The sequence below is a fragment of the Panthera tigris genome, chromosome A1 (assembly GCF_018350195.1).
Source record: "Panthera tigris isolate Pti1 chromosome A1, P.tigris_Pti1_mat1.1, whole genome shotgun sequence".
Classification (NCBI taxonomy): Eukaryota; Metazoa; Chordata; class Mammalia; order Carnivora; family Felidae; genus Panthera; species Panthera tigris.
Window position 1 is genome coordinate 197,125,464 of NC_056660.1, and position 22,523 is coordinate 197,147,986.

Below are 22,523 nucleotides of genomic sequence, written 5' to 3' on the forward strand. Positions count from 1 at the left end.
TGGAAGCTTGTGATTGCTTTCTCTTGGACTCCACCCTAGGAGCTTTCTGCCTTTGCTGATTTTACTCATATCCTCTCATTGTAATAAACTGCTACCATGTGTGTAATAGCTTTTTGAGGTCTGTGAGTCCTGCTAGCAAATCATCAAACATGAGGATAGTTTTGGGGATTTCCAACAGAGAAGATCTGATAGGTCATGGAAAAGTTACTAATAGTTACTAAAAGTTACTAATACTAGATGCAAATCTGTTTGTAAAAACAATTTCAAATGGAGTTTAAAATATATCACAAGGAATATTATTAATTTTAAAATCTAAATTTACTATTGAACTTACTTGAAAGGCAAAGAAATATATAAATCACTGTCAATTTTTATTGATGTAAGAGCACATAAGCATTTTTTTATGTGCTATAGACCTATAGACCTATATAGACCTATATAGACCTATATAGACCTATAGACCTATAGACCTATATCTATGTCTGTGCCTATGTCTGTATTGATATCTATATCTATTTATGTCTACCATGAAAATTTATGAGTGCTAGTCATCGGCATTTCAATGTGACTTGTTAAACATTTCTGAGTGATTTGAAAAAATGGATTTCTATTCATTATTTGAATATAATCTATAGATATCTATTAGTATGATTGTTGTACAATTTTGCCAAAGCATCACATAAGCTTTTCTTTCTTTTTTAATGAGTAAACTTTGAATGTTAACTGAAGTTTTTCAGAAAGACTGTTCTCTTTATACATAGTCTGTCCCCAATCTTTTATCAACAATAGAGGTTATTTTCAAAAGTCTCATCCATCAGTAAATCCAGCTCCTGGGCTAAGATTATTTGATATTTCTGTGAATAAGTATAGAGGAAAAAATAATGCTATTTTATTTTCAACTTACCACTGATCGACACAAAAGAAACACTCATTCTGGTAAGTGTGGCCGTTTGTAGCACAGACGTATGACGTTATATTCGGACATTTTGAATCATACAAAGGACCATGTGGGTAGTACATTTTACATGGGGGCTGCAAATATCACAAAATATCATATGAATAACAATTGGTAGATTCTCCCTCATCTATTCCTTGCCTATCACTTCTGCCCCTAACAGAAATAATATCAAATATTACTAGTGAATTGATTCTTTTTCAAGAATTACAAAGACAGGGCTTTGGTCAGGCAGGTTTTTGGTGGACTGCCATGTCAGGAAATGCAGTGACCCATCCATCATCTCTTAAAGTCATAAACATTATCACATACCCACTTAAATCCTAAATACAAACTTTTTATTTAAACTTAGAGTCCCAATGCCAGTAACTCATTCTAAGAAGTTTGTGAATAGAGATATTTATGTGTTTGTGAAATTCTAGGGGAAGGGCTCAAATGAAATTGATAAGAGTGAGGATTCTGTATTGAGGCTAAGAATAAATTCTGTATTTACCACTGTTTAATTTTATGACCTTGAGCAAGTGACAGGTGTTATTTCATTTAATGCTCAGAAATGTATTTTACTGTTATAATGTTTGTGCTGCATGGGATTAAATCTAAGTCTGGAAAGGGTACGATGCATGTCCAAGGTCACATAGAAAACTTTTGTTCTATTTACCCCCATGAAGTTTTCGGTCTCTCAGGTCAAGAGAGTGATCAGATTAGCATCAGAATTGAGAACAAGAAATTTAAATTTACCTTAGGCCATTTATCTGTATTTTTTGTCTTGAAGATTTCTGCAGATAAAGTACATACACAATAGGTTAAAAAAAATAGTTCTTCATGGAATATGATTTCACCCACTGAAGTTACTAACTGAGTGAAGAAATGTAATCTAATTACTCCTTTGCACAAAAGTATACAAAAGAACTTGTAGCGATGGAATTTGTGGGTGGCATTCTTTTTGTTAACTACTTTATCCATTTATTCATTCTTCCATTCATTTTCACAGTCCTTTATTTATAAGTTTTCTATGTCACTGAGAAAAGAGTAAAAACCACTTGGGGTTGTATGTGTAACTTGCAAACTATGTTATTTTCATTAAGTTACTTGACTTTTGTTGGCTTTAGTTTCCTTTTCACTACAATTGGGATGAATATATGTACTTTAAAGTTATTTAAAAATATTTTTTAATATTCATTTATTTTTGAGAGAGAGAGAGAGAGACAGACAGAGCGTGAGCAGAGGAGGGGCAGAGAGAGAGGGAGACACAGAATCGGAAGCAGGCTCCAGGTTCTGAGCTGTCAACACAGAGCCTGACGTGGGCTTGAACTCACGAACTGTGAGATCATGAGCTGAGCCAAAGTCAGACACTTAACCAACTGAGCCACCCAGGCAACCCTAAAGTTATTTTTTAAATTAAATATGATAAAGTAAATAAAACATTAGGCTAGTTTTGCCCTAGATGCTGAGCTAAAGAGGATACTATGGGTGATGGTCAGAAACTTTAGAGATTCCTTGGCTCTGGAGAGACTGACTGGCTCTGGGAAACCAGTTTGTGTGAAGATGTTAGTGTCGCCAGGGGATGCAGGGTGGCCAGCTGGCTGTTGGAGAGGGAAATAAGAAAAGACATCATAGGGGCGCCTGGGTGGCGCAGTCGGTTAAGCGTCCGACTTCAGCCAGGTCACGATCTCGCGGTCCGTGAGTTCGAGCCCCGCGTCAGGCTCTGGGCTGATGGCTCGGAGCCTGGAGCCTGTTTCCGATTCTGTGTCTCCCTCTCTCTCTGCCCCTCCCCCGTTCATGCTCTGTCTCTCTCTGTCCCAAAAATAAATTAAAAACGCTGAAAAAAAAAAAATTAAAAAAAAAAAAAAAAAAAGAAGAAAAGACATCATAGTTCTGCTCTTCCTTATCTCTCATTGTGAAATGATCTTTTAAATATTCTAGAAAATTCTAGCTTTCCAAAAGCTGGAATTTCTAAAGTTTGAAGAGAAAACTTGAATTGTGTTTTACAAATTTTCCCAAAGGAAACACGAAGCCTACCAACCTTCCCAGGAATAGACTATGCCAGTTGCATATACAATCTTTTAAAGAATAAGAAAGATGGAATGCTTCTCTATAATTCTAAAAAAAACCAGAATCTTTTAATGACAAAAGTGACTGGATATAGTGAAGAGAAAAGAAACATAAAAACTTTCATCTAGTAGAAATAAAATAAAGTGAAAATACATACTGCATATCACATATGAAAATAAACTTCAAATGCATCTGAACATAAGAAACAAAACCATGCCAGGATCAACTGGATTTCTCTTTAATCTTGATGTAGGAAAGGCTTTCTAATAAGTGAGAAATGGTGTTTTAAGATAGTTTTGGTTAGCATTTTTTTTTCATAGTGAAGTTGAATATCTTTTACAGATTTAAGATCCATTTCTGTATTTTTGGGGTATGTGTATGTGTGTGTGTGAATTGCATATGCAAGCGAATTACTCATTTGACAATTGGGTTTTTATTTGTTCCCTCAGTTTTAAGTATTCTTATATATTAGGTATATTAGTCCTTTATCTGTGATATGTGTTGCAGGTATTTTCTTCCAGTTTATCAGATACCTTTTAGTTTAAAGAATTTACCCTGAAGCCGTACCTCCAACAATACAAAAACACATATGCATAAGATTATTGCAGCATTGTTTGTGATTGAAAAATATTGGAAACAAACTAAATGCCCATACATGGAAGACTGGTTGAGTAAACTTTGATACACCCACCCAATGAAGTTCTATGCAATTGTATAAAAGAATGAGGGAGATCCCTGTGAGTTGATATGTATTAATATTCAAGATATTTGTAAATTGAGAAAAGCAAGTTGCAAACAGGTATTTGTAGTGTGGTGTCTACTATTCAAGAAAGTAGGAGGAATGACACAATGTTCACACATATGTTTATCTAAGCAAAAAGTAACACAGGAAAGATAGAGACCAATGAGGCTGGTTCCATAAAGATGACTATGGGATGGAATCAAAAGAAAAGGGATATGAAGGTAATGGCACTCCTTTGAAGCAAACCTTTCACTCATTTTGTTTTATTTTTCTTGTGTTTAAAAAAATTTTTGAATTGCCTTTTGGATTTTTCTTGACCCGTGCATTGTGTAGAAGCATGTTGTTTCATTTTCAAATTTTGGAAGGTTTTCCAAATAACTCCCTTTTCTAACAGTGATACCCAATTCATACCTACTTTGCATTGTCAAGTCTAATATTCCCCACCCAGTCACACATGACTATTTTTCTTTTCTACAGCTAAGAAGCTGTCAGATATCTCTCTCCCAAGACTTGTAAGTTTGCTTACCTGAAAAAACAGTATGTGCCAAAGTAGAGGATACCAGGAAAAATATGGTCAGGTTGGAAAAGGCAGCCATTTAATCTCGTCCAATGTCCTGCTCTGGTGAAGCCTGGGAAAAAAAGGCTTGAGACAGCTTATTCCTAATATCTTGCACAGCTAGATTTCCAAACATGAGAGAACCTATTACCCTGAGGTGCTGCCATTCCTATAAACTTGACATGGTGGTCTCAATATTGGCCTGATCCCCCGGGATTCAGACCTGAGAAGGCCCTTCTGCTCCAACTAGAGAAAGTAAACCATTAAAATAACTTTTTTCCCCCTTCCAATAGCCAATGTGTAATCCTAGTCCTGGTTAGAAGGGAAACTGGGCTCAGGGCTCTCATCAGGGCTGTCCCCAGACCTGTTACTTTTACGTAAGTTCACCCTATAATAGATCATCTATACCAGAACATACATGTCAGTGAATATGGACATTCTAAGAATTTATTAAAAATTCTGATAAAAAAGATGCGGACTGACTGCTGTCCTGCATTATCAGAGACATGTCACCTTATAATGTGAGTCGTTTGATTTCCTGGGATAGACCAGCTTCTGAAGTCCTTCATTTACTAGCTAAGTGTCTTCTTTCAGTCCACTTAGATGTGTTCAAATACAAAGAATGACTTGAAAATGGAATTGTTGGTCTTGGGTCATAAAAATTATGTCTACCTTCCCTGATGCAAGAATAAGGATATATATTCTGATCTAGAAATAATTTTTGTGATTTTTTTGATTCTTAGATAGGTACACACAATTTTTATGTATATGTACACATAATTTTTATATATATGCACCAGAGAGATCTGAGTTCAAATTCTAGCTTCAACATCTAAAAGTTTGAGCCTCAGAAAAAATATGAACTTCAAAGCATATTGAGATGGTCAACACATAGTAAAGAGTTTAACTATATTAAATTTCCAGTTTCTTTAGCCAAACTCTTCTTTTGTAGGAATGGGGATATTTAGGCCCAGAGAGAAGACACTTTCCAAATCATTTGCTCAACTTCCTCCTGTCCTACTCTGTCTCTTCTGTCTCGTCTCCAAATTGCAGCTGGTGGGCATGAAAAGAAAAGAAGGAGAGCCCTGTTAGTGGTGAAATTTTCCCTACTTTCATGTGCAGAGGAAATAAAGAGGATACTGGAGGCCAACAAACATATGGGAAAACCTACGGACAGAGAAGAAAGCCAGAGATCCTATCACTGATTTGAACTAAGGATAGAGGAGGTGAAGAAATATTACCTGAATGAGGTTGCTGCAGAATGTGAGCCTGCTCTAGTCACTCTGAGGTCACAGCTAGGTTTGAGTAAAGTTGCTATCCCATGAATCTGTGGACAGGGACATGCTGAACGCAGGGAGAAGCTGCCTTGCTCAGTTGAGTGACCACTTATTTGGCATGAAATTGCTGTCATGGCTGTTACCTGCTTTGATGGCTCTCCTAAACCACCTCCTCTGGTATTTCATGTTCCAGCAGGCAAGGACAGATCTGGAGGTTCTGTACTTGTGGTTTCTGGTTGCAGATCATGAGAACAAGAAAGACTGGCATCGTGAATATTTGATGACCTTTACAAAGGTCAATTGCCTACCACATTCCCGATGATTTGGTAGGCTTTCTTGCTAACTCAAGGCAGATTCGTGTTCCTGGTCTCTTCTGCCCCCTGAGGTCACTTAGTCCATTCTGCTTCTCAAAAGGTTTATCTGTTTTGTCTTTCTAGGACGTGATTTCTGACATCCACCTGGGAAACTCGAGCACTGCAGCCAGTAATCTTCGCAGCGCTCAAGCCTCCCCGTTTCTCCGTTTGTTCCCCTCCACTTCAACTTAGAAGAGCCTGAAAATTTGCCATTAACTGGAAAATATCTATCACATAGACCTTAAACTCTCCTCGAGTAGTTAGCAATCCTTTTGCTGCTTTGTCTTTTCTTCTCAGCCTGAGTTTCATAGTCTGCCATTTATATTTAGCCTCTTGACATGATGATGACATTTACCCTTTATTCTCTTCTTCCCTCTTCTAAGCCAGGTTAAACCCAGCTTCCTATTTTTCTACTCCAGACCTCGGTTAATATTGGCGGGTTACCTAAGCCTGCTAGACTCCTAAGAAAACCTCTTATGTCATGTTGCTAACTATGCCACCCATATCCATGTCATTTCTTTTTTTTAATCCATTTTTTTCAACTGTTTGACCACACCTCCCCTATATTACTTTAAGCAGGAGAGTTCACTTCTTCTTTATTAAGTAGGGAAGCTCCAGGATGAACCAATTCCACTTTTTTTCCTCTTTGCCTTGTAATTCTGGAAATTTTATCATCTACCTTTCTAGTTTTATGCTTCTCTCCATATCCACTTACCTAGGGATCCACACATTCATGCATCCCTTTCTTTCTGCTAGTATCTGGTTATGTGGTCTACACTCGTCATCACATTTATTCCTTACAATAACCCCATGAGGTTTCTATCATTGTAAGGCTTGTATAAGAGGGGAAAAAAAAAAACCCTGAAGGTTAGGAGACTAAATTCATTTGCTGAAACTAACTAGCTACTAATGAGTAGAAATGAAATACCTAGCTACTAATGGTCAGAGATGGGGTTCAAAACACAGGTATATTTAACTACAACGCCCATGTTCACGTGTTTTTTCCACATTTTCTTTCATCTTAGAGAATGAATCTGCCCTTTAACTTATCCATCAATCTTCTTAGGCCAACACCATGAGTGTCTTGTGTGATAGCTTATGCTTTCTGGGCAGCATCTTTGATTTTCCCCCTTTTTGTCCCTCCTTCCAAAGCCAGAACTCTTAATCTTTATCTAATACCACTTCCTAGGTAATTAGATTGTATACCCCACAGAGGAAAAGATCTTATCTGTACCTAATATCAACCTTGTAGTTGCAGTGCATTGCAAAGGTTATTTTTTAGCCACTTAATAGGTATTCAGTAATATGTGCACAAAGAAAAAAAGAAGGAATCCATTCATTATATTTGTTTGTTTTACTTTGTTCTTAGATATTCTTGAGAATGTTTTCCCAGATGTATTTTGGAAATGTTGTGTCTAATCCACTAAGATATAATCCGACTGGAATTTCGATTGTAGCCACCTAAATTTGATGAAAGTAACATGTTTCAAATGTAGTCTTTTCGGGGCATCTGGCGGGCTCAGTCTGATAAGTACCCAACTTTGGCTCCGATCATGATCTCGCAGTTCACGAGTTCGAGCTCTGCAACGAGGTCTGTGCTCACAGCCCGGAGCCTGGAGCCTGCTTCGGATTCTGTGTCTCTCTCTCTCTCTCTCTCTTTCTCTCTCTCTCTCTCTCTGTCTCTTTCTCTCTCTCTCAAAAATAAACATTAAAACAAAAAAATTAAAATAAAATAAAAAGTAGACTTTTCACGCATGAATATCCTATGCCTTATTTTCAACTTGGCGGGTAATTTATCTACTTTCTCAATATCTAGGAATTCCAAGAATGCTATTTTTAAAACACAATCTGATCTTGTTGCCCAATTCAAATCTTCCATTGACTCTTCCTTGGTTATGTTATGGGGTTGTTATTTACGGTAAAACTTGAATGTGAAGAAATTTAACATCTTATTTTGTATAACCGAAACCAACTTGCTCATGAATAGGCAAATTCTACTGACAACAGGCAACAAGTATCTTGGGGATCTGTGATTCTGGGGACAAGAGATGGAGACTGAATGAAGAGCGAAGATAAGGGAAGGAGATCATTAGAAGGTTTTTGGATAGACTCAGCACTGGTGTCATCCTTTCCAGTGTCTGTACAAGTACTTACTTTAGAAATTAAATTCAAGCGAGAAAAGAAAACTGCATGCACCTTCTAACTAAAGACAGTTATTTTTTTAAATTTTTTTTAACGTTTATTTATTTTTGAAACAGAGAGAGACAGAGCATGAACGGCGGAGGGGCTGAGAGAGAGGGAGACACAGAATCGGAAGCAGGCTCCAGGCTCTGAGCCATCAGCCCAGAGCCCTACGCGGGGCTCGAACTCAGGGACCGCGAGATGGTGACCTGAGCTGAAGTGGGACGCTTAACCGACTGAGCCACCCAGGCGCCCCAAGACAGTTTTAATTGTTGAAGATTCAGAGGCTTTTGGCCGTTAAGTACCTGTTGCTTCCATGGAACTCCATTTCCCATGTTTTCAGAAACGTAAGAGATCCTTTGTGTACTAGCATAATTTTAGTTTTTCCAGATAGAAAAGGCACTAACATTAAGAAGAAGACCTCCTGGGGTGACTGGGTGGCTGAGTTGGTTGAGCATCTGACTCCTGATTTAGGCTCAGATCATGATCCCAGGGTCATGGGATCGAGTCCCGAGTTGGACTCTGTGCTGAGCATGGAGCCTGCTTAAGATTCCCTCTCCCTCTCTTGCGTGCACACGCGGTCTCTCTCTCTCCCTCTGCCCCTCTCCCCCGCTTGCATGCTCTCTGTCTCTCTTTCACGTTAAAAAGAAGAAGAAGAAGAAGAAGAAGAAGAAGAAGAAGAAGAAGAAGAAGAAGATCTCCTGATCTTTACAGGAAAATGGTGGCTGGCAAAATCAGATATCTTCACACATCTTCCCCCCAAAAAGAAAATAGAGCTTAATCTGGAGGGTACATAAAATTGCCCAATGCTCGTGTCAGCAGTATAACTGGAAAACGGACAATATTATCCACTTTGCAATTCCATGTGATTGGGGAAGTACACTTCCAATACCAGCAGCATTAGCACAAAGAAAGAAAGTTAGAAAGGTTACAGATGACCCAAATAACGCTATTTACCAACTTGACATGACTGAAAATGATAAAACACTACAGACGCTTCTGGATATACGTGGTAGGTATACTTTCCCTATTTTCACCACTAAATTCAAATGAAATACATATAAAACAAACATAAGACTGTAAGGAGTAGAGAAATCAGATTGGCTCAGGGACCTGGGAACTTGAAGAATAGCACGGTAGCAAGTTTCCTGTGGGTTTGTTTTTGTTTTTGTTTTTGGCCTTATGTATCCTAGATTTTGAGGTGAGGAAGATAACAACTTGGAAATACCAGGAGGCACAGACAAAAAAAAAAAAATCCCTGACAAAAGGCTGCTCTCTGTAGCCAAAGGACCAAGAAAGAAACACAAATGACTTTTCGCTTCGAAACATTATATCCGAGAAGCTATCGTTCTCACCAGCCTGGGGTTGCAGCTGGGTTTCTTGTAGGATCTGTTTCATAAATGGTAAAAAAAAAGGCACTAATGCCTTGTCAGCATATTTATCCTTTTTTTTTGTTTAACTTATAAGGTCTTTTTCCTGATGGAACTAAGTAATGCATTCGTTATTACTATTTCTATGTAATACTGTCCTGTAGGTCGGGTCTTGTCATTGACATTAACCAGGCACTAACAGATAGAATAAAGGAGGGCCAGAATTCGATTTGACTCTACCAATTTGAATTTTATTGATTCCCTATTAAGTGTCAGGCTTTATGCTAGGTCATAATGATGGCATGACATCCATTAAATTACTGCTCTCATAAATCTTAGAGTTTTATTAAAAGCAGGTGACAAGCAGGAATCCAAACAAGTAGAAAGTCAGTCAGCTAGGAGATGTGGCAGTTGGTGAGGAAAACCTGAGTCATGTGTGGAACTAATATCAGAAGAGAGAGAATCCGCCCAACCCGAGATAATTAGAAGAATAGAACACTTTCTTCTCTTGGCCTGAATAAAAACTGGGGACATCAAAGACTCATGTCTAATAACATAATTGAGTCCTTACCAAAATGGTCTTTTTATTAAAATATATTTGATTCTTTTTTATTTCTGGCAGGATTGAAATAGTACGCATGTTTTTGAAGCCTGAAATAAAATAAACAATACTCTACTTAATAACGTGATATCTCTTAGGAAAAGATGAGAATTTTGCAGTTAGAAGTTTTTAAAACTTCCTTATACGTTTATATGTTTCTTCACATTATTTTTAATGCAGCCCATAGTACGAAATAAATTTCATATTATAACCAAAACACAAATACACATTCACAAAATTATAGTTATACTGTGTGCAGTGCACTATGGTATTTTCTATCATATTGTTTTCTTCGAGTTTATTCCATTAAGATGCAAGTTGTAACCCACTTTGATTTCACAACATATTTATGAATCAGATCCTTTAGTGTGAAGGATATTGGTTTAAACTGTGAGAATTAATAGAAGAATTGATACTTGATCTTGGTAGGTGTGTGTGTGTGTGTGTGTGTGTGTGTGTGTGTGTGTGTGTATGCGCGCACACATGTACACATGTGCTCATTCCTGGTAAATAGGCAACTCACATTGACTAGAATGTTGAAAGGATAAATTTCCCAGGAAGACCACATCAGCTCTGGACTTCCTCTAGTCTGTGGGATATTAATGGTGGGTGGAAATTCCGAGGGAAGAAAAAATAAACCAGAGGGAGGAAGAGCCAGGTTAAAAACAGTGGGTATAAATCTACCCTGGTGAAGGATCTTCTGGTTTTCTCTCTGAGGAAACTCATGTATATGCTATAGTTTTAACTTTAACCTTCTATGCTATATTTTCTTTTGAACAATAAATCACCCTTTTATAAAGAAAGGCATTTATCCATGTGCCTCCAAGTGTGATGGGTAGTATGGGGCTTAAAGAGACCATGCAATGAAGTCAAAGGATGGCCTCATCTGAATCAACTTGAATGGATAGTGGGGCAGCAGGGAAGTTGGAAAGGCATGCTCTGTGCTGAGTTTCTGGGCAGAGAGGATTGGTGAAGTGGGTGGGTATGGCAGCATAGGGATGGAAATGATAGGAAAGGACACACAATAATTTAAGAAAGCATTGAGGCAAAAATACAGACGTTTTCCTTCTCATTTTATGCTAGAGAAAAAATGACCTTTGAAAGTTAAAGGAACTGGGTTCCACAGTTTCATGGAAAAGGGGTTCCTGGTAATGTCAGCAAAGCATGGATTCTATCCCGAGGAAACATAGTAAGAAGGCAGCTATTAAATTGTATGTAATTTGGACCCTAAAGCAAATCAGAAACATGGCTATCACAATCAGGACCCATAACCAGAGCGGAAGAATCTGCAAATCTAATTTGGAATCATCTAAACTGCACCTAGCAGTTTTTCAAAATCCATAACTAGGATCAGTCTAAGCCTCTTTATCTTGAGTGGAACTAAACTAAATTAAGGAGGTTTAACATCTTAGCTAAGGGAAGGGAGCAGTTATTTGGATGAGCAGTCAGGATTGTGATGGTCAATTGAATAGGTTCAGACCTTGAAAATTCCAGACATTAAGCCAGAGTCAAGAGAGCCATAGGCCAATCTTATGATTTAGAAGTTACCAGCAACCCTGATGATAGATGGTGAGGAATGCTTTGGAGAACAGGATGAGTTTTATTTTGAAGATATTGTTTGAAATAACATGGGAACATCCAAGTGGATGGAGCTAATCACTCTAATGACTAGAGAGGGTTCTGGGGTGCTGAGAATGTTTGATGACTTGCTCAGGGTGATTTTTAAATGGGTATGTTGATACTGTGAAATTCCTCAACCTATTAACTTCTGATCTGTGCAATTTGCTATATGTATGTGAAACATCAATGCTATTTGACATTAAAAATCTTAGAAATACATTGAGATAATAAAGATTAGTCCAAAAAAACCTTAACAGTATGCCAAAGAATAGTTTACAGTGAGGTAAGTACGATTTATTCCAAGAGTGAATGCATAAAACCCGTAAAAAGGGTATTACTATAATTTATTATATCAGTAGGTGAAAAGAGACTAATAACTAATTGATAAATGTTGAAAGTGAATTGAATACAATCTCTATCCATATTTGAATACTCTTTGTAATAGGAAAATTGTGAAAGATAAAAAAAAAAAACTGTGAAAGATACCGTAAACGTTTGAAGTTGGTAAAACGGCCGGCGAGTGCATAAATCTGTAGAACTTATGAACTCTCCCAAATGAGAATTCATCATAAGGTTGTTTCCATAAATATTCATAACAGGACTTTTTGTGATACTGAAAAATGGAAATCAACTTACAGGGGGTTGTTCATATTTTGGTTTATCTATGAGTGAAAAAACAAGTAACTATTACAAATAACATTGTTATGTATGTATTAAAAACAATATTACGTATATCTAAAAGTTAAAGGTGACTTTGACGAGAGGGGGTCTCAGATTTGGTGGTAGCAATGGGAGTGGATAACAGAGGTTTTGTCTAGGCCTCTCGGCCTTTAGATTTATCTCCTCCTCTTTTATAGTCACCAGGAAGAACTCACATGAGGGCCTGACTTCAACTCCTCCTTTGTAGACATTATCACATAGAATTCATGGAAACCCGGGTTCCCACACCAAATCACTTAAACTCCTAAGAAGCATAATCGCTGTAAAAAAAAAAAAGACAAAAACCAGAATACAATAAACCAATAAAAAACATTTATTCCAAAAACCAAACACAGCTAAGAACAATTTAAATGAATATAGTTAGCTTTGATTTTTACTTTTATAATAAATTTTATTATATAAAATTTTAGATAATAAAACTTTAGATAAGAATGGACTCTCTTTTTATTTTTTTATTTTTTTTAGTTTTTTAGGTTTCTTTCTTTCTTTTTTTTTAATATGAAATTTATTGTCAAATTGGTTTCCATACAACACCCAGTGCTCATCCCAACAGGTGCCCTCCTCAATGCCCATCACCCACCCTTCCCTCCGTCCCATTCCCCATCAACCCTCAGTTTATTCTCAGTTTTTAAGATAGACTCTCTTTTTAAGCGCACAGGGAACACTCATAAAACTAGACTATCTTTTAGGTCATAAAGGAAGCCTCAATAAATTCCAAGGCATCACAGACCATGTATTCTGAAATACATATGGTAATATGAGTTATCCATATGCTTGCAAATTAACTAATTATATCCTCTGAGTTAAAAAGAGAATCTTGATGGGAATTGCACAATATTTAACACTTAAGGCAATGAAAATATTCATATTAGTGTAAGCAAATCGTTGTAAAAAATAATCCTAAAATATGCAATGACTCAACATACACAGTAGACATAGGTTCTCGTTCATATAAATAATCAAAAATGTTTCCAGAAGTAGTGTTCTCTTCCACACAATTATTCAGAGAGATAAAGTGGAGTCTCTTCAATCTTCAACAGGTGGCGTCTACAGTAATCATGAGAAACACACATGATTAATTATCAGAGACACAAAATTTAAACCACGATGATGTATCACTAAGCCTCACTAGAGTGGCTAAAATCCAAGACTGATAAAACCAAAGCTCGGTGAGGATATGTGCAAACTGGAAAACTGTACATTACTCTTAATGAGTGCAAAGGGACTCAATTCAGTTGGAAAGATGTGTTAGCTACTCAGGCTGAAAAATACATCAGGGTGATGCAATCCCACAGCAAACCTGAGGCATATGTGCAGTAAAATACATGGATAGCAATGCTAGTCACAAGTTTATTCACAGTGGCCAAAAACTGCAAACAATCTAAATGTTCTTCACCGTAAAACAGATAGATACATGCGGTATACTCAGTTAGTAAATACAAAATAGCAGTAAAAGATGAGCCATCGATACATACAACAGCGTGACGAATCTTACAAATGCAATGATGAGTAAGTGAAACCAGAAATAGGCGAGGACATGGTGTATAATTCCTTTTATAGAAAGTACAAAACAGGTGGAGCCAATCTGTGATATTTGCTGCCAGGATAGTTGTTGCCTGGGGAGTTAGTGACCAGGAGGGGATAAGAGCAGGGAAGGCTTTAGGGATTATGGTAATGTTTTGGTTGTTGAATAGGTTTTTGATCACAAGAATATTGTAGACGACACTGGCATACTTCACCCAGATTCCTTTTACCAATTAAATCTTTACTCCTCTCCCAGATTTTGTATACTTTGCTCATTATGACTTGGACGTACAACTTTCTTGACAGTACTACCCTTAGTGCCTACTAGTTCTGTTTTTTTCTAGATGTTCCCCAAACTGAAAGTGCTAAGAGTTTACATTACCTTTCAGCAACCTCTATCTACTGAGTGAGTGGTGCAGGAGTAGAGCAGCACAGATTCCTTGCTTTGCAGCAGAACAAACTGTGGCGTAACTTACACTCCCCATGGAACGAGGCTGTATCTGGAAATTCACATAAAATTGCACCTTTGCTCGACTTGTTTCTCCTCCTAATTCAACTCCTCCACTCCTTAACTAATCTCTTCCAGGAACATGTCCTCAATAAACCTTAGTACGTAAATCAACATATCAAGATCTTCCAGATAAGCCAGCCTAAGATAGGTGACATCCTTAATCATAGGGAGTAGATTATAAGGATGTGATTCTGGAGTTGGACATCTAGCCACCAAATTGCAATGACTACCTCATGACCTGGTAGTAAGTAGTGTTGATGTCCCATAGCATGCTGTCACAACGCATTTTTTAAAAAAAGTGTTTATTTATTTATTTTGAGAGAGAGAGAGAGAGAGAGAGAGAGGGAGTGAGGGGAGGGGCAGAGAGAGAGAGAATCCCAAGCAGGCTCCCTGTTGTCAGTGTGGAGCCCGATGCAGGGCTCAATGCCATGAACCATCATATCATGACCTGAGCCAAAATCAAGAGTCAGATGGCCAACTGACTGAGCCACCCAGGCCCCCCAACAGGGCAATTTTTAAGTTTCCTCTGAGCTGAGTGTGACCAGATATACATGGAAGGGGTCCTCTGGCTTATGCAATATCTCTGATATTTGGGAAATGTAGGAAAATGGAAATTATAATGACTCTGAAATTGGGTGGTGGTTGTTAAGACTCATTGAATACTTGAAGGGAGAAAATGTTAGGTTTAGGTTGATCAGTGACCAACTTGATGAAAATAGGGTCAGATGGCATCCACTGCCTCTTTAAAGAAAACTTCATCTCCTGCAACTGGAAGAAAGATGAAGATAATAACCAGGCATACAGCTTAATTGTAACAGAGAAGGCAATGTGACATGGTAGGGCCACAAGCACTTACTCATGGAATTGACTTGTGCCTTCAGGACCTGCTCAAATCTGATCGTGTATATACAGTCTGCATGTTTTAATGATGGGGAGTCCTCCACTCCATGTTGAAGGCATTAATATTACTTCATGGGATGTTAATTTGAAAAAAATATATGTTTTTAATTTTTGTTTTGTTTCTTCCCCACCCTCTCTCCTCCACTCACGGTTAGCCTAATGTCTCCCTATATATACAACTAGATGAAGAGCTTCATTGCTCAGAATGAAGTCATCATGTCAGTGATAAAGCACACAGAGATGAATTTTTGGTTTCATAAAATCACTTCCCAAAGATTGTTTCTAAGGAACAAAAATTTAAGATTATATTTGTTAAAGCCACTACTTTATGGATTTAGCGGAGAGAAGTTTCAGGGAAGAATGATCGACTTCATGCTGGTGATAGTTCAGAAGAGTGACTATGGCTCTTCTCCGTCCCATCAACCATGAGGAGGGGTTAATATCAAGAGGAAATCTGCAGGGTGCCTGGGTGGCTCAGTTGGTTAAGTGGCCGACTATGGCTCAGGTCATGATCTCACAGTATATGAGTTCAAGTCCTGCACTGGGCCCTGTGCTGACAGCTCAAAGCCTGGAGCCTGCCTTGGATTCTGTGTCTCCCTCTCTCTTTGCCCCTTCCCTGCTTGCACTCTGTCTCTCTCTCTCAAAAATAAATAAATAAACATTAAAAAGATTTTTTAATTTTTTTTTAACATTTATCCATTTTTGAGAGACAGAGAGAGACAGAGCATGAGTGGGGGAGGGGCAGAGAGAGAGAGGGGGAGACAGAATCCGAAGCATGGTTCCAGGCTCTGAACTGTTAGCACAGATACCGACGCGGGCTCGAACTCATGAACCGCGAGATCATGATCTGAACTGAAGTTGGATGGTTAACCAACTGAGCCACCCAGGTGCCCCTAAAAAGATTTTTTTTTTAAAAACAGGAAATTTGCTGAATTCAGACATGTTTGGGTATTGAAGAGTATTGAAAATCTGTGTCTCAATTTTTGTTCAGGGTGCTGGAAACCAGCAAGTCCTCACAAAATTCCTGAGCCCAATATGACACAGAAGTGATGGGTAGACCTTCATGCATGGAATGTCTAGATTGATGAACCTGAGAATGGCCTTAATGTCTACATAAGACATCTGGATATCAGAAGCAGTCAAACGTAGTCTCCATTTGGTAAAGAGTGGTGAGGATTAGAACATGAGAGCCAGTGGATATGGTCTCAGACCAGGATGAAGGTATAACCCCCATTTACATAATATAATCTTTTAGAATACTTTTAGGCTCACAACAAAATTCAGCAGAAGGTAGAAAGATTTCCCGTATACTCCCTGCCTCCACACATGCCAAGCGTCTCTCATTCTCAACATCCTCCACCAGAGCAGTATGTTTGTCAGGAACCTACACTGACACATCATTATCACATAAAGAGTACAGTTTACTTAATGGGTTCACTCTTGCTGTTGTGCATTCTATGGGTTTGGACATCCGAGTGGTATCTCGCTGTGATTTTAGTTTGTATTTTCCTGGTTTTTGCTAATGATGTTGAGTATTTTTCATGTGCTTATTGGCCATTTACAGATCTTCTTATTGAAGAAATGTCTGTTCAGGTCATTTGCCCATTTTTAAAATAGGTTTCTTTGTCTTTTTTTTTTTTTTTTTTTAATGAGACTTTATTTTCCAGAGCAGTTTTAGGTTCATAGCAGATTTGAGAGGAAGGTGCAAAGATTTCCTATATATCTTCTGCCCCTACAACATGCATAGCCTCTTTCATTATCAATGTCCCTCACCAGAGTTGTGCATTTGTTATAGTTGATGAAACTACACTGACATGTCATAATCACCCAAAGTCCATAGTTTACATCACATTTATTCTTAGTGTTTTATATTCTATGGATTTGGACAAATGTATAATGACATGTATCCATCATTATGATACACCGAATATTTTCACTCTCCTAAAAATCCTCTGTGTACCACTTATTCATCCCTTCCTTCTCCAACTCCTGGCTACCACTAATCTTTTCACTGTCTACACCCGGAATGTCATAGAGTTGGAATCATATAGTATATAGCCTTTTCAGATTGGCTTATTTTATTTAGTAATATACATTGAAATTTCCTCCATGTTTTTTCATGGCTTAATAGCTCATTTATTTCTAGATCTGAATAATATTCTATTGTCTGGATGTACCAATTTATCCATTCATCCACTGATAGGCATTTTGTTTGCTTCCAAGTTTTGGCAGTTGTGAATAAGGATGCTGTAACCATTGGTGTGCAGGTTTTTGTGTGGACATAAGTTGTCAACTCCTTTGGGTAAATCCCAAGAAGCATGGTGCCTGTATCATATGAATGACAGTTCTTTATTAGATGTGTCTTTTGGAAATATTTTCTCCCAGTCTGAGTCCTGTCTTCTCATTCTCTGGATATTGTCATTTGCAGAACAGCAGTTTTTAATTGTCATGAAGTTCAAACTTATCAATTATTGCTTTCAAAGATCAAGCCTTGTGTTGTGTCAGATTTTTATCTCAATCATGACCAATCTACTAATAAGCTCACCACATTTATTCAACATGGAATGGGAGTCCTCGCCAGAACAATTAGGCAAGAAAAAGAAATTAAAAAGTATCCAAATTGGAAAGGAAGAAGAAAACTGCCACTATTTTCAGATGAGATGATATTGTATTTAGAGAACCCTAAAAATCCATAAAAAACTATTAGAGCTAATAACAAATTTAGTAAATTCATGGGATACAAAATCAATACACAAAAACTTTTGTGTTCTTATACACTAATAACAAAGTATCAGAAAAAGAAAATAAGAAAACAATCCTATTTACAATTGAATCAAAAAGAATAAAATACCTAGGATTAAATTTAAGGAGATGAAAGATGTGTATATTGAAAACTAGAAGACATGAAGAAAAGAAATTAAAGAAGACACATATAAATGAAAGTATATTCCATGCTCATGGACTGGAAGATTACTATTGTTAAAATGTCCATACTAGTCAAAGCAATACATAGACTCAGTGCAATCCCTATCAAAATTCCAATGGCATTTTTTTCACAAAAGCAGAACAAACAATCCTAACATTTGTGTAGAGCCATAAATGACCCCAAATAGCCAAAGCAATCTTGTAAAAAGAAGAACAAAGCTGGAGGTATCATGCTTCCTGATTTCAAGTTTTATTACAAAGTTATAGTAATTAAAACAGTATGGTATTCTCTCGTCATTTCAAGATTTTTTCCTTGTCTTTGACTTTCAGCATTTTTACAATGATGTGTATATTTGTGGTCTCTTTGTAGTTTAACCTACTTGCTATTTGTTGAGCTTCCTAGATGTTTAGTTTTTTTTTTTTAAACAAACTTGGGTAGTGTTCAGATACTGCTTCTTCAAACAGTTTTTGTCTCCCCGCTCTCTCCTCCTCTATGGTACTGCTATCACACAACTGTCGAATGTGCTACATGGCGTCCCACGTTTCTCTGAGGTTGTGTTCATTTTTCTGTATTTCTACTTTTGTTCTTTGGCTTGCATAAAGTCAATTGATATATCTTAAAATTCACTAATCATTTATTCTGCCAGTTCAAATCCACTGTGCACTTCTAGTGAACTTTTTATTTCAGGAATTATACTGTTTAATTTCTAGAATTTCCATTTGCTTCTCGTTACTGATATCCTTTATTCAAGGTGGCATTGTTATCATACTTTCCATTACTCCTTTCGAGCTTTCCTTTAGTTCTGAAATGTTAATAATGAGTACTTTAAGATGTTTTCTGGTTAAATCCAACATCTGGTGTCTCTCACAGGCAGTTCTGTTGCCTGTTTTTTTCATTGTGATGGGTCATGCTTTCCTGTTTATTTGCATGCCTTCTAATTTTTTGTTAGAAACTAAACATTTTAGATAACCTATTGTAATGACTTGTAGCATTCCTGGTTACTGCTCCCCCCCATGAAGTTTGTCTTTCTTATTTGCCTATTTATTTGTTTAGTGATAGGCTGGATAGTGGTAGTGCCATTTATCCCCCCATCTCCTGCTAAATATTAAGGTTTTGATGCTGCTTTTTAAGGAGACACAACTTTGTGTATGCCTACAGTTGCCTTGAATGACAATGGCACAGACTGGGCCTCTGCTACTCTTTCTCTGAATTGTAAGCTCCACTGATTTCCAGCAGATTACTCTATTGTTTACAACGATGTCTTGGGACATAAATACAAACTAAACAAAATATTTCCTTGGGTGGAATAGTCTCTGAGGTCAGTGTTTTATGTTTGTTCTTATAATAGGAAGGCTCCTTCCAGCTGTCTTATTCCTGATTTAGCTCCTGCAAACTAGCTAACCTATAGTCTAGGCTGAATCTTCATTAGGTCCATAAATCTTCTCCTAATTCCCTTTACAATAACCCCCATGGTTTTCGAACGAGCTCTGAGGTTTACACTTCTTCACACTCTGTTGTAAATGAAATCAGTTCTTTTGGGAAGACATCTGGAGCTATGTTTTATGGCCTGTTTCTCCTCCAAGGCAAAACCTCTGAACCAAGGTTCTGGAGCTGGGTGTGAGGACAATGACAAGCTTTTATCTGAGTGACACCCATTCTGTAAGGCTTGAGCACTCAGTGGAGGTATAGCAGTAGCCTCAGGTTCACTTAGCTTGCCTCTCTGGCATAGGACCATTTCCTCATGAGCTGGGAGAAGGACACATCGGTGTGCATAATATTCACTGTATGCCACACCAAAGGCAGAACGTCCATTCTACAATGGAAAGGAAGAGTTGGGTAGAAGAAGGAAACCCTCAATCCTAGAATGTACTCGCCCAAGAATTAGCCTTAGAAGCAGGACAATAGAGGTGAGAAGAGAAATGCTGAAGTCCCGCTCTTCCTTGGAGAAAACCCTCCATCTTGGACCTGGGTAAAGAGATATTCCTGTGTTATCAGATAAAGCAGTCTGGAGTGGAGTCTCCACCTTATTGACTGGGCAAAGGGAAGGGGAGAAGCACTTTGGTTCAAATACTGTAGACACTTGTCTTTCTTATGAATTTTTATAGTAGAATTGTTTTGAGTAGATATTTCTTTATTTACTGTTTTCCCTTAAGACCATTTCCAGAGACTTGACTTAAAAAAAGTTATACCAGTTTCACTGAAGAATGGGTCAACAGAATTCCTCATGCTATCATTCCAGAAGCTGACTGCACTTTTTTTTTAATGTGGATACAAATTACTGTCAGATATTACTTGCTTTAATCCAAAAAGATTTCCATTAATGCTTCTTATAAGTCAAGACCACGGTCTTATAGCAACAAATTATCTTAGTATTTTTCTCTCTAAAAATGTCTTTATTTTGCCTTCATTTTGGTAAGATCATTATTCTGGGTATAAGGTTTTTGGTTGAAGGTTTTTTTTTTTTCTTTTAGTACTTGGGATACGTTAAGCCACCACCTTTGGCGTCAGTGTTTTCTGATGGGGAATTAGCTGTTAATTGTATTTTTGTTCTTTTGTATGTGATGGGTCATTTTTTTCTCTTGCTGCTTTCAGTATGCTCTCTTTATATATATATATATATATATATATATATATATATATATATATATATTTTTTTTTTTTTTTTTTTTTTTGCCAGGTGTGGAACCTAGGGAGGTAGCCCTAGTGTATACTATTGCTATGAGTCTTGCTCCAGATTGATCCTTCCAGGAATAACTACTTCTATTTTTCTGAAGAAAATACTGAGATTGAACTGTGCATGTTTGCTTAAAATGTGGCCAGGTTCCTTGTGTGTTGATGTAAAGATTTGGGAAAGTAATCAGCTTCTCCTCTTATGTTCACAGAGTACCTTCCATGGGATTTTCTCTCACATCTCTAGGACAGCCTTCTGTTGACATATTTCTTGTTGAATTATAGGGTTGGAAGAAGAGCAGAGCTAACAGTCCACCTTAACGAGGAATCTGGGGAGTTGGAGTAATTCCTTTACAAGTAAGACATTTCTAAAACGTACCCTAAATTCTGTTTGCCTATCCATAGGAGATGGGCAATGTGTCCCTGTGCCATTGTTGCAAACATCCTGAAGGTTTTCTTTCACAGACTCAATCAAATGACTTTGTTCTCATTATGGATCAAAGCTATTTTCATTTCATCTTGGCCTTTACTCTTTTATTCTGGTGCATAAATTTTCCATTCCTGGGTAAAACACTTTGCATATCCTAGAAAAGCAGGAAGCTTTCTGTTGTAACTTAAGAATGGAGTGGTTGTTTTATTGGCCTTTTAGTTCTTACTTGGTGAAATGACACAGGGCATATACATTTCTTTCAAATATCTCTTCATTGAGCTACTCTTTTTCATTTCCCACATTACAGAAGTTGAAACTGAGTGATGGATTAGAATGGGCAGTAGACCTTAGCTCTTTGTTCATCTGTAACTCAAGAACTTTAACCAAATTCTTTTCCCATTTGGGGCCCAGATTCCACTGCAGTTCAGTGAAAAATATAGAGGAGTGATCTCTTCTAGGTTTGATATTCCTTGAAAAATCTGATTTTTTTTTTTTTTTTTTTTTTTTTTTTTTTTTTTTTTTTTTTTTTTTTTTTTTTTACTTATCAGCTCTGAGTCCCTGAAATCAAGACCTTGTATAGGGAAAGAACTCATGCATACCTCAGTTGACCAGTTGCCTTCCTTAAAGTTCAAGGTGGCCCCATAACATTTGGAAAAAAGTAGCTGTTAGGTATTAAATAGAACCCTGATATTAGAGCAGAATTGATTCATATTTATGTGGCTTCACACAGGCTTTGTCTTATGTCACAGTGAAATGTCCCTTTTATAAAGCTTTTCAAAATCAGTATTTTCAGACCCTTAACTCTAGAGAACAATCTGATATTTACCAGAGGGAGGTGGGTGAGGGGATGGGTGAAATAGGTGATGGGGATTAAAGAGGGCACTTTGTGATGAGCACAGAGAGTTGTATGAAGTGTTGAATCACTACCTTGTACACCTGAAACTAACATTACACTGTATGTTAACTAACTGGAATTTAGATATAAACTTTTAAAAATGGTATCTTCAAGTATAGGAGTTATTAAAACTAATATGTAACACTATTTTTCATAGATCTAGATTAGTTTGGGGGTTAATTTTTTCTAAGTTTTGGATACATTTGAGAATTTGTATTTTTGTTACTGCCATAAAATTCT

General features: G+C 37.3%; 1 protein-coding gene across 1 annotated transcript; it reads right to left on the reverse strand.

The window, feature by feature from the left end:
• Positions 1-900: 900 nt before the first annotated feature.
• Positions 901-4,345, reverse strand: SPINK13 (serine peptidase inhibitor Kazal type 13). Its single transcript, XM_007093720.1, has 3 exons — positions 4,276-4,345; positions 1,694-1,731; positions 901-1,032 (listed from the first exon to the last, which is right to left on the reverse strand). The coding sequence occupies exons 1-3, from the start codon at positions 4,343-4,345 to the stop codon at positions 901-903; spliced, it is 240 nt and encodes a 79-aa protein (XP_007093782.1).
• Positions 4,346-22,523: the final 18,178 nt, after the last annotated feature.

Bases quoted from the DNA above. Each gene is read 5' to 3' on its own strand.
- SPINK13 (XM_007093720.1), bottom strand. From the start codon at position 4,345: ATGGCTGCCTTTTCCAACCTGACCATATTTTTCCTGGTATCCTCTACT. The intron at 1,732-4,275 runs GTAAGCAAACTT...CTTTATCTGCAG, and splicing joins GGCACATACTGTTTTTTCAG to AAATCTTCAAGACAAAAAAT. The intron at 1,033-1,693 runs GTAAATTTAAAT...TGATATTTGCAG, and splicing joins ATACAGATAAATGGCCTAAG to CCCCCATGTAAAATGTACTA.